General features: G+C 36.2%; 1 protein-coding gene across 1 annotated transcript; it reads right to left on the bottom strand.

Annotated features, from left to right (window-relative positions):
• Positions 1 to 749: 749 nt before the first annotated feature.
• LOC127450757 (ADP-ribosylation factor-like protein 6-interacting protein 1) lies at positions 750 to 11,921 on the bottom strand. The gene is made up of 6 exons (XM_051715091.1): positions 11,756 to 11,921; positions 8,649 to 8,782; positions 7,793 to 7,912; positions 3,923 to 4,040; positions 2,768 to 2,852; positions 750 to 1,623 (listed from the first exon to the last, which is right to left on the bottom strand). Exons 1-6 carry the CDS (start codon positions 11,789 to 11,791, stop codon positions 1,505 to 1,507), a joined length of 612 nt encoding a protein of 203 aa, XP_051571051.1. The 5' UTR covers positions 11,792 to 11,921; the 3' UTR covers positions 750 to 1,504.
• Positions 11,922 to 12,801: the final 880 nt, after the last annotated feature.

Here is a 12,801-nt window from a genome sequence, read left to right as displayed (position 1 = left end):
CATGCGGGTGTTAAAACTCATGTGCATTAAGTGTGGGAATGCCTTCACTACAAACATTTTCTTGAAACAGGAAATTATTGGATGATTATTGACACAAAATAATCCATATGAAATAAAACCTTACAAGTGCTCACTTTGTGAAAAAAGTTTAGACCAGTCAGGAAATCTGAAAGATCCTGAAAGCGTGCATACTGGAGGAAAGCTTTACAACTGCCCAGTATGTGGGATGAGTTACAGCTCAAAAGGTCTACGTTATCATAAAATAATTGTATTTGTCAAAGTAAGCACATTCATGTTTAGTTGGAAAGTAAATGTTAATAAAACATTTAAAAAAGTTTTTATATTTCAATGGACATTTATCTCATAATCTTGACTTTGTGACTGACAAATACATTACATTGACTGGAGTCTGGCTCATGTCATTTCCTGATACTATTATATTGGAAGCACTGGTTGAACCATATAGCATGGATTCATAGCAATGCAAGTTTGACAGATTCTCTCTTTGATTTTTACATTACAAAATGTATACTGAACATTCACATCTGTAATTGGCAACAATTTGATTTTTTATTTAAATTAAGGCCTCTACATGAAGACCCGCAGTGACATCAGACACTGGAGCACAAAGCCGTAACATTACATAATAATTTTCAGCTTTATTTTTACAATGTCATCTCTGAACTGCAGTGGTGACTTTGGTCAGCAGCATCTAAAACTTAAAATAAACACACCAGCATCAACCAAAATTTGGTTTGAATAATAGTTTATTGTTGTGAACACACAAACATAAAATGAGTTAAAAGGATGAAAAAAAAAGAAAAGACATACACAAGCTACTAGAAACAGAGAAATACAAAGAGTGAAAATTAAAATTATATTTACAGCCCAGCAACAGATGTTGGATTGGTAAATGGCTAGAGCTATGAAGTCTACACAGCACTAGTACAGCAGTATGGGTCTAAATTCCCCCACACAAACAAACTTTCACTCCAGTTACTTCTGTTTTTCCAGTGCAATTTTCAGAACAGTGTGCAAATAATACATGTTTCCAAGTCATCCCAAGGAAAAACAGGCTACATTTGAAGACTTATGATAATGTGTTCTGTGCCTGATTGATTAAAATAAATGTTGTTCAGTTGTTGCCTTGCTGGCTTACAAATGGACTGCCAGCAATAAAGCAGTCTTCATATGCACAGACACAAACACATTTACTATGACATGCAAATACATGGATGTAAGATCTGAAATGAATGCATCAGTGTTTTATTTATTTTAAGAGATGGAAAATGTTTCATTTAAACTGAAATTTTTTGGGGAAAAAAACCCCAAACAAAATGGTGTGAAGTGATATATGCATACATTTTTAAGGATATTTTCACTTTATCAGCAATCAGTTTCTGCAACAGCTTGAAGTCGGTCTTCAGGTTGGTGCATGCAGCAGGAGATGTTTAACGGTCTAATTCTTCCAACTTTTCACTCTAATATTTCAAAGCATTTTCTTTTAATCATTCTTCTTCTCCTTCTGTTTGAGTAGCTTGTTGATCTCTCTCTTTGCCATGCCAGCATATTTGGTGATGATGCCATGCTGATTGAGTCCAGGGAGAAGCAGAAGGAAGCTCACTGTGAAATACAAAACAGAAAATGTACAGACAATTAATTAAATTTCTTTTCTTTCTTTCAACTCATTCTTTATCTTTAATATGCACAAGAGTTGAAGAAAAATACTGATGAGCCACCTTAAAGAGAAATTCAGTTCTAAAATTTATAAAAACATACAAACAATCAGAGGCCTTAAAACTTTTTACTTTAAATCTCTACTTTCACTTTTAAACCTGAAAGTCACATGTGGTTCCTGTTTAGTTTCACTTTCACATCTGTGGAGATTTAGAGTAAAAAAGGTCTTATATTGTTCGGTTTCTCACCCACACATATTATATTGCTTCTGAAGATATGGATTTAACCACTGGAGTCTTATGGATTACTTCTATGTTTCCTCTTTGTGATTTTTGAAGCTATAAATGTCTGATCACCATTCACTTGCATTGTATGGACCTAAAGAGCTGAGATATTTTTCAAAACATCTTAGTTTGTGTTCTACAGAAAAAAGTCACACATCTGGGATGGCATGAGGGCAAGTAAATAAGAGAATTTTCATTTCAGAATTTGCACAGGGAGTAAGTGGTAACATATTTCATGACCTAAAATACAATGGCCTCTTTGTTGTGCCTAGTCAGCTTGCATAAAGTACCCAATGACATCCCCTTCCATCTGCACACTTGACAAAGTAAATGTATAGCATGTAATGGATTTCTAGATAGTGCAGATTTAATTCAGCAAAAAAACAAAAAAACAACAGCAAGTAATCTATGCTGATGCTGTGAATCATGGCCATGTATGCCTGAAACAGCAAATTGTTCAGTGATAGTGACTCCTACAACAATTCAGTTGAGCACTTTCAAATAGAAGTTGCACAAGAATGAACAGTATCTATGATAGCCTGATTAAATGAAACCTTCATAGACAACACTTCTTGACACCTAGTTTCAAAATGAAATATGCAGTAGTCACTTCCATGAAAGGTACAATTCAGGTACCAGACTTTTAAAATCAAATCAGAGATTTTAAAATCAACATCGATTTGTGATTTTGTAACAGTGTATTGCGTAATGTTATCCCAGGGGGCTTTTCAGCACATGGGATTTCTTCATGATGTTACAAGTTTGCTTAACTCGGTAAACCTAACCAACATAAACAGTGTACATACCAATCAAGTAAGTGAGGAAGAGGTTATGGACTTGTTGTCCAATCCAGGCCACAGCCACAAGACTGCTGATCACAGAGAGGAAATACTGTAGAGAAGTAAAACAAATGTGTTACATAAAGGAATATTGTGTTTGCAGAAGTTACATGATGTAAATGGAAACACAAGGGTGAGGCTCACGTTTGTTCCAACTGCTGAGTAACAGTGATAAGAAAGTCAACTCAGTGGTGCGAGTTGTGATTGGTTTGTTAGAAAACATCTCACGAGTCACTTGTGAGTTGCTCAGACGTGTAACAATTAGGGGTGGGTAAAAATATAGTTTTCCAGATTAACTGCAATCTTCATTTGAATGATCTCGATATCGATTCTTAAATCCCAAGATCGATCTTTCACTCAATGCGCAGCCCTCCACTACAATGAGAGGAAATCCCTCACATTTGCAACCAAATTTCCCGTTATGTGACTAAAGTGAATATATTTGGCAACTGGCCGGTAAATGTTTACATTTCACCCACCAGTAATTGTGTAGTTTAGTCGTGAAGTGTTCAGTAGCGAGATCCTTTCACAGCGTGTGGAGAGTAAAAGTTGTTCTGTGTAATGTGTGTCCAAGACGAGATCCATGCAACCCATTTGTCATTGAATATTGTATCTTTTAATGCCCTTTCTGTTCTTTACTGACAGTTATTGATTAATTTTTTTTTTAAATTATCATGCATCGCACAGATGAGGTAAAGCCATTCGAGTCCTCTCTAGTTAACATGCACTCATTTAAAGGCGCCGTTTACAGAAATGCCATTTTTAGTTAAAGAGACAGTACCGGTTTTAGCACATGTTCAACAAATCAATGTAAATACTTGTAAATAGTACAAATTATGCAATTTAACAAATATGTTTAAAAAAAAAAAAAAAAAAATCTTATTTATTGATTGAATACATTTATTTGTTCATTTTTAAAAAGCCAAAATGTGACCAAAATAATAAAAATGTAATAAAATATAATTAGTTAAACTAATATTTTCCTAATGTACCTAGTTAAAAGGTCCCCTGTAGAATTAACAGCATTAGCTGGGAAAGAATTTCATTTATATGCAAGCAAAAGGGACATTATAACTGAAATAAACCCATATGAATCGATACGTGAAATATAATTCCATGTACCATTTTTGGCTTTTCTTCCTTCAGGGCAAACAGACGTTTCCACCAACTGAGCACACGGTGCTGGGTCTTCACAAGGTTCCCACAGATCTCATGGAAACGTTGCTGCTGTTCTGTGGTCCTGTGCAGGGACAATATAACACTCCTCAGAAAACATGTTAAACATTGGCTTTATGACATATGCAGGGTTGGGGAGTAACGGAATACATGTAACAGGAATATGTATTTAAAATACAAAATATCAGTAACTGTATTCCACTACAGTTACAATTGAAATCATTGGTAATTAGAATACAGTTACATTCAAAAAGTATTTTGATTACTGAAGAGATTACTTTGCATTTTATTGTCAATTGTTTCATTTAATATTTAGTCCTTTCAGATGGAAAACATTTATACATATAAATGATGCAATCCAAAGTGTATTTAAACAGCGGTGAAACACTTTGATGTTTTACATTCATACGAGCAGACAGAGAAGTAAGTTTGAAGTAAATTTAGAGCAAAAGAAATAGAAATAAACCTTGTGTAAATTGTCAGCTTTATGCTAAGCTAAAATGCTATTTCTAGCCATTTTACATGCACGTTACCAGACATGATCATATTTTTCAAGTTGAATCAATTTCTTTTTTTCTAGTAAGACTTATGATATTAGGGCATTTTGATATTGTACTCTTGATAATTTTTGTATTGTTTTCCTGTAAAAATATCTAAAAATCCTTAAAACAAAATCAATTTGATTTATCTTGTTTTAGAAACAACACTGCATAAGATATTGATGTTTTTCAGAGAATGTATTTTTAACATGTGTATTTTGTCTTACTGTACTGGCAGAGTTTTTATAGTCTAAACAAGTGAAAAAAATCTACCAGTGCTGAAGAAGTAATCCAAAGTATTTAGAATACGTTATTGACCTTGAGTAATCTAACGGAATACGTTACAAATTACATTTTACAGCATGTATTCTGTAATCTGTAGTGGAATACATTTCAAAAGTAACCCTCTCAACCCTGCATATATGTAAGGATTAATGAACAGTCAGCAGGTCATTATCATAAAATAAACACAGACAGGGGGTGTTGCAACACCATGCCATGGTTTATTTTGTGATAATGATAAGCTGACAGCATGTTATACTGTGTTTTGCAACTATTTACCAATTAAATAAATAAATGGTCAAGAAATATTGACTAAATTATTCTAATATGGGTGAAGAGTGAAACAAGAAGGATGAAAGTAGCACAGCTTTGAAATTATTCAGTTTAGCTGTCATGTCATTATACATAAATATTTGCACAGAATGCCATGATTGACCTATCAAAGAATTTAAGACACACAAATTCAGAATTGTAAAATGGATAGTTAAGACTCTAAATTCTGATTGAATGCACGACAAAACTGTTATAAAATTACTATAAAACGCACACCTCTGACCACACATTCTATCCACCTTTTTCCTGAACGCTTAAGTGCCCCAAAATTCTTACCAGAAGCCTGTTTTCATTTTCTGGTCTCCAGTGTTTTCACTTGCATTGCGTATTAAATCTGTAAAAATTGCCAAAAAAGCATGTGGTTCCATAGTGCTTTATATAGACTTTACACAATGACTGTCTTTTGACAGCACCTCACCCGTTAAAGGTTAAGGAACAGGTAGATGAAGCAATGGCCTAAGGTGAATTATGTTGATATGATTAACTACTTTGAGTTATGACAGCCAGTGGTTAAGATGGTTACTGCTCTCCATCTGGATAGCTCACTTTGGTTGTTCTACCATTGCTTCTTATTGCTTCCGCAACCAAAAAAACAGTCCAGTAGCAATCAGAATCATAATGATGCCACCCAATGATTGGTCAGGAAAGCTGAATCATTGTCTTGCTGCATAATCCAGTTGCGCTTGAGCTTCAACTCACGGACTGATGACCGGACGTTCTCCTTTAGGATTTTCTGGTAGAGAGCAGAATTCATGTTTCCCTCAGTTATTGCAAGTCACCCTGGCCCTGAAGCAGCAAAGCATCCCCCACACCATCACACTACTTCCAAACAGGGGTCCTTTTCGTCTCATCAGTCCACAGAACATTTTCCCAAAAGGTTTGAGGATCATCAAGGTGTGTTTTGGCAAAATTCATATGAGCCTTAATGCTCCTTTGGGTTAGCAGTGGTTTTCTCCTAGCCACTCTTCCATGGATGGCATTTTTGTTCAGTGTCTTTCTGATAGTGGAGTCATGAATAGTGACCTTTATTGATGCGAGAGAGGCCTGCAGTTCCTTGGATGCTGTCCACTTCTGGGAAGGTTCACTACTGTGCCAAGTTTTCTCCATTTGGAGATAATGGCTCTCACTGTGGTTCTTTGGAGTTCCAGAGCCTTTGAAATAGCTTTTTAACCATTCCCAGACTGAAGCATTTCAATCAACTTTTTCCTCATCATTTCTGGAATTTCTTTCGACCTTGTCATAGTGTGCTGCTGGGTGAGACCTTTTAGACAACTTCATGCTGCTGAAAAAGTTCTAGTTATGTGTTGATTTGATTGAACAGGGCTGGCAGTAATCAGGCCTGTGTGTGTCTAGTCCAGCTGAACCCCATTATGAATGCAGTTTCATAGATTTGGGGATTTAGTAACTAAGTGGGTATATACTTTTTCACACAGGCCCAGCTGGTATTGGATAACTTTTTGCTTCAATAAATAACATTATCATTTAAAAACTGTATTTTGTGTTTACTCAGATTGCCTTTGTTTTATGTTAGATTGTAATTGAATTTTCAAAACAATGTAGTGTTAGATATACACAAAAACAGAAGAAATCAGGAATGGGACAAATACCAATCAACAACCAATGGATAAAATCAAGTCGGGGCCCAACCTTTTTTTCTTGTTCAATAAGCCGTTTCATTTGGAAATACGTCCCAAAACATAAGTTGGTTGCAATTTCCATTACATGCTGACTTTCGTAAAACTTGCACAACCATGCAATGCACTGAAAAACAAAATCATTTTTTTATTTACCCAGTCCACAGATTCAGAGGCAATATGCATCCATTTGTGCTTAGGCACTGCATTTTATTTCTGGCCATAAAACATGACCATATTCAAGATTAAGCCTAATGTCCACAGGACACTGCCAGACTCTAAAATAAACACTCAGCTCTGATCTAGACTTGCTCTGCAGAACATGAGGTGCATAGCAAGACCTCTTGGTGTTGCCGTGTCTCTGCAGAGAGTACAGCTTGGATCAGCACAGCGGATATCTGAGTCAAACCAGCACCACGCCTGACACTGGACACCCAGCAGCAACTGCAACCTGTCACTCAAAGACACTCAAGACTCTGGATCCCAAACTAGAGCAACAGAAATTGCCAGGGGAGATGGACTAAAAAGAAACCAGAAAGGGCAAGAATGTACATGCTGTGCAAGTACCTATACATGTTCTTAGGGGATCTGAGGTGTTGAAATGTATTAGACTAAGAAAGACATTTAACTTCTGAAGACAAAAGTGCCACTCAAGTTTAAACTCACAAGCAGACCCTTCTCAAAGTCAACTTAAAGGCAACCCAAAAAGGCTTCATTATTTACTCACCAACATGTTGTTCCAAACATGAATTTCTTTCATGGAACATGCCAAGGCATTAAGCAGAATGAGTCATCATTCACTTTAACTGAACTGAATTAAAAATATTTTAATGAAAATGAATGGTGACTGAAGGTAACATTCTGCCAAACATCTCTTTTTGTGTTCCATGGAAGAAATAAATGAATAAGAGTTTATAACAACATGAGGGTGTGCAAATAATAACAATTTTCATTTTGGGGTGAACAATCGCTTTAAGCCCCGCTTTAAAACAACAGGATCTTATGTATTGTCTTTTACTTTCACCCACCATTTGTTGGAACCAAAGACACGGGGGGCAAGAGTGGGCACCAGGTAATCAGCCAGACACAGAATCATTACAGTACAGGAAAGACTGGTAAGCACAGAGGGGTCCAAGTAGTAGATCAGCCTGCCAAAAACAGAAGACAAAACACATTCATCTAATAATGTGTACAGTCAACAAATAATGTCACGATGGAAAACAATGGAGTGGTGCATGATTACTTCAGAGTTACTGGCTATTCCGAAAAATGAATTGGGACAAGCTGAATTTGTTCTCCTTTAATAAAAACTTAGTGCTCAAACATTAAGTGCTAATGCTCTTAAAGCTGAAGTGTGCAATTTTTCTGTTAAAAATAATTTCTAAAATCCCAGCTTAATATGCAGAGACAACTGTCAGGAAGCCATCTGTGGGTTGCTTTCCCCAAGAAGTGTAAACAATGTGACTATCAAAGCATTCAGACAGACATAGCAACACTGGCTCAACCAATTATGTCAGTCTGGTGTGGGTCTATCGGTTTGTTGACTAATAGAAGACGGGGGAGTGTTCAGGAAACCTGTTTGCAAACAATCAATTTTGCAATTCATTTAATGATGCTAGTGGCATAGAAATGATACAGTTCATCTTGTAAGAATTTGTTTAGCACTTTTAGATGAAAGGTTCCCAATAGATTATGTGAGAAACATAGTGAGAACACACCAAATAGGTTACATTATAAGATTAAAACAAATAACTATGCCTGATTAGATGTCACTGGAGAATAGGAATTTGTAATGTGTAATGATCTAGAATTTGAAACATTTGAGTCTGAAGTGAGAAAATAATGATGGTAAAAATCATCTGGGATTATGAACTGCAGACTCACGTGAAGAGGACTGTGGTGACGCCCACTAATGCTCCAGGGTACCATGGCCTCTCCCACCGCAGAACATGATCTCCAGCCAGAATAATCTCTCCCCATCCTTGCAAGTGTTCTTCCAGCTGACTCGTCTCTTGAGCCTACAGGAATGTTTCACAGTCAATAACACAATAAGAACAATGAATTTTGTTTCAACCGATGCCATAACAATCTAAAATAGGAGTGTCATGAAGTCATGGGATGGGCATTGGGCACTTTCTACTGCAATGTCAGTAATGTTAAATCGATGCTGACACAAAATGGTAGTTTATGATATACATTGGTGGCCAAAAGTTTGGAATAATGTACAGATTTTGCTCTTAAGGACAGAAATTGGTACTTTTATTCACCAAAGTGGCATTCAACTGATCACAATGTATAGTCAGGACATTAATAATGTGAAAAATTACTATTACAATTTGAAAAAAAATGTTCAGAACTTCTTTTTGTAATTAAATTTTTTTATTAAATCATACAATAACAAAAAAATGCAAAACAAATATATACATATATAATCAACACCACGCTTCCTGTAGCACTTGTCATAGATGTGGCTGTCTTGTCGGGCACTTATCACGCACCTTACAGTCTAACTGATCCCACAAACGCTCAATGGGGTTAAGATCCATAACTCTTTTCCAATTACCTGTTGTCCAAGTTTCTTTGCCCGCTCTAACCTTTTCTTTTTGTTTTTCAGTTTCAAAAGTGGCTTTTTCTTTGCAATTCTTCTCATACGGCCTGCACCCCTGAGTCTTCTCTTTACTGTTGTACATGAAACTGGTGTTGAGCAGGTAGAATTCAATGAAGTTGTCAGCTGAGGACATGTGAGGCGTCTATTTCTCAAACTAGAGACTCTGATGTACTTATCCTCTTGTTTAGTTGTACATCTGGCCTTCCACATCTCTTTCTGTCCTTGTTAGAGCCTGTTGTCCTTTGTCTTTGAAGACTGTAATGTACACCTTTGTATGAAATCTTCCGTTTTTTGGCAATTTCAAGCAGTATAGCCTTCATTCCTCAAATAATAATTAAATAATTTATATACAGCATGTATAATTACACTGATCAGCCACAACATTAAAACCACCTCCCTAATATTGTGTAGGTCCCCCTCGTGCCGCCAAAACAGCGCCAACCTGCATCTCGGAATAGCATTCTGAGATCATATTCTTCTCACCTCAGCAGTTATCTGAGTTACCATAGATTTTGTCAGTTCAAACCAGTCTGAAAAGTCTAGAATAATGTACAGATTTTGCTGTTTTGGAAGGAAATTGGTACTTTAATTCACCAAAGTGGCATTCCACTGATCACAAAGTATAGTCAGGACATTACTGATGTAAAAAACAGCTCCATTACTATTTGAAAAAAGTATTTTTGATCAAATCTAGACAGCAGCCCCATTTCCAGCAGCCATCACTCCAACACCTTATCCTTGAGTAATCATGCTAAATTGCTAATTTGGTACTAGAAAATCACTTGCCATTATATCAAACACAGCTGAAAGCTATTTGGTTTGTTAAATGAAGCTTAACATTGTCCTTGTGTTTGTTTTTGAGTTGCCACAGTATGCAATAGACTGGCATGTCTTAAGGTCAATACAAGGTCAAAAATGGCAAAAGATTTGTCTTTGTGAAGGACGCATGAATCAAGCCACATAACAAGGTTATACTGGAAGAAAACTTGCTTTCTTCTGCTCTGACAATGCTCCCCAACTCTGAGGATTGGTTTTTCCAGCAGGACAATGCTCCATGCCACACAGCCAGGTCAATCAAGATGTGGATGGGGGACCACCGGATCAAGACCCTGTCATGGTCAGCCCAATCTCCAGACCTGAACCCCATTAAAAACCTCTGGAATGTGATCAAGAGGAAGATGGATGACCACAAGCCATCAAACCAATCTGAGCTGCTTGAATTTTTGCACCAGGAGTGTCATAAATTCACCCAACAGCAATGTGAAAGACTGGTAGAGAGCATGCCAAGACACATGAAAGCTGTGATTGAAAATCAGGGTTATTCCACCAAATATTGATTTCTGAACTCTTACCAAGTTAAATCATTAGTATTGTGTTGTTTAAAAGTGGATATGAACTTGTTTTCTTTGCATTATTCGAGGTCTGAAAACACGGCATCTTTTTTGTTATTTTGACCAGTTGTCATTTCCTGCAAATAAATGCTCTAAATGATAATATTTTTATTTGGGAGAAATGTTGTCAGTACTTTATAGAATAAAACAAAAATGTTCATTTTACTCAAACACATACCTATAAATAGTAAATCCAGAGAAACTGATAATTTTGCAGTGGTCTCTTAATTTTTTCCATAGCTGTATGTGTGTGTGTGTGTGTATGTATATATATATAAAGCTTGTTAAATATTTATAAACTAAAAAAAGAACAAGAGAACACAAATATGACTTCAGAGACATAAAACACCAACTGAGAAATCTTCGTGCTAAAAAACAGAAGGCCAGCTCAGTCACTTCCTTTATCAGCGACACGGGTAAGATACGCTACAACGTAAACATAGATATATTATAGATTTTAAAAAGCATGAAACTCCATTCGAGTTATTGGTAGCTTAACACGTCATTTCTTTGAACTCTTACATCAAAAGACGTTTAAAGGGGGTGTTATAAACATGATTTTTTCAAGGCTGTTTCGTCTCGCTCCAGCAAAGCTATTTTACAAGTTCAAGTATTTATCTAAGAAGCTTTAATATCTTAAAAATCTAAATAAATCGATCCATGTTATGCGTCGGAAAACCATTTGTAAGACACGACCGCTTGAGAGCAATCCGTAACGGTAGCACAGAGTTAGCTTGCTAACATTTACGTCTTATCACGCAGTTCACTAATGTGTCAAAAGTGTGTTTACGAGTGATCGTCAATTAGCAGCAATCACACCTTTATTGTTTACAAATAATCGACTTATCAAGCTATAATTATCGAGTCTTGTCTTTTAGAAATGTGGTCAAGAGCAGCACAAGTCTGTGTATTTATTGCTAAAGGAACCTGTTTCATGCACACACCCGGTCTGATTAAACGTTTACTTCGACATATGTTAACGGACCACTTACCAACAGATTTGCACTTGTGTTATCGCCCTCAGACATGGTTGGTTGCTGTTCGGAAATCACAGTTAAATTTATGCGTCTCTCCTCAGTTGCGGCGGTCTGGCAACTGACCGTGTACCGTTATGTTGTTATCGGAAACTCTCAATGCAGCGAAGCATGGGGAGCAGGGCCGTGGGAAGAAGACGTGCTGCAGCACCCCCTGGTGTCGAGATGATGGTTGTGGTCTTTTTAAAAATAAACACATTAAAACATTTTGGATATGTTTTCCTAAAAACTGTATGCTTGAGGAAGTCTTGACTTTTGAGAAATAATTTACAACACTGAATAGTGTCATAATTAATTATTATTTATAAATCATGAGGACCTTCATGTCAACAACCACTGAACGCCAAGCCACGTTTGGACTATTTTAACTATTGGAGCATCTCATGGTAACGCTTTTGGTTTATTACAAGATGCCGCCCGAGCAATTTAATATTAAGGGATGTCGGTACATTTTAACATGGTGGTTCTCAAATGTATTTGGTCACGCCCCCCATTTGAAACAACAAAAACTTTGAGCCCCCCGAACATTCTTCATAGTAAAAAAGTTTTATTTAAAAAAATAAATACAATTTGTTGCACTTTAATCTGTTTTGAATACTACTATTCTGATGCTAGTGAAACTTTGTAATATGGCACTTTTTCATACCACTGTCTCCTTAAGATGATTCGCTTATGTGCTCCTCTTTTGTAAGTCGCTTTGGATAAAAGCGTCTGCCAAATGAATAAATGTAAATATATGTAAAAATACTATGAAAACTGAATGAAACGTTACACTTCACTGAAAACGAATATGAATGATTGACATTTGTCAACAATGCCAACATTGTTCTGTTATTTTAATTTCTGTATTACATAAAATATTTTAATTATGCCTAAACACTTTCAAACCATACAAAAACAGAAGGAAAAATAAATACTTAAAAAGTGATACTGCGGCATTAGCAACCACTGGGCATGAACACATTGCAAACAGAATAATCTATTCATCTGCATTTAAACAGCAG

This window comes from Myxocyprinus asiaticus, chromosome 13 (assembly GCF_019703515.2).
Source record: "Myxocyprinus asiaticus isolate MX2 ecotype Aquarium Trade chromosome 13, UBuf_Myxa_2, whole genome shotgun sequence".
Taxonomy (NCBI): domain Eukaryota; kingdom Metazoa; phylum Chordata; class Actinopteri; order Cypriniformes; family Catostomidae; genus Myxocyprinus; species Myxocyprinus asiaticus.
The sequence above is the reverse complement of the archived record's forward strand: the minus strand, read 5'-3'. Positions and strand labels throughout refer to the sequence as shown.

Excerpts from the sequence above, each read along its gene's own strand:
- LOC127450757 (XM_051715091.1), bottom strand. The coding sequence starts at position 11,791 with ATGTCTGAGGGCGATAACACAAGTGCAAATCTGTTG. Across the intron at positions 4,041-7,792 it reads GTCTTTGGTTCCAACAAATG|GACCACAGAACAGCAGCAAC; the intron begins GTGGGTGAAAGT and ends GTCCCTGCACAG. Across the intron at positions 1,624-2,767 it reads CTTCCTCACTTACTTGATTG|TGAGCTTCCTTCTGCTTCTC; the intron begins GTATGTACACTG and ends TGTATTTCACAG.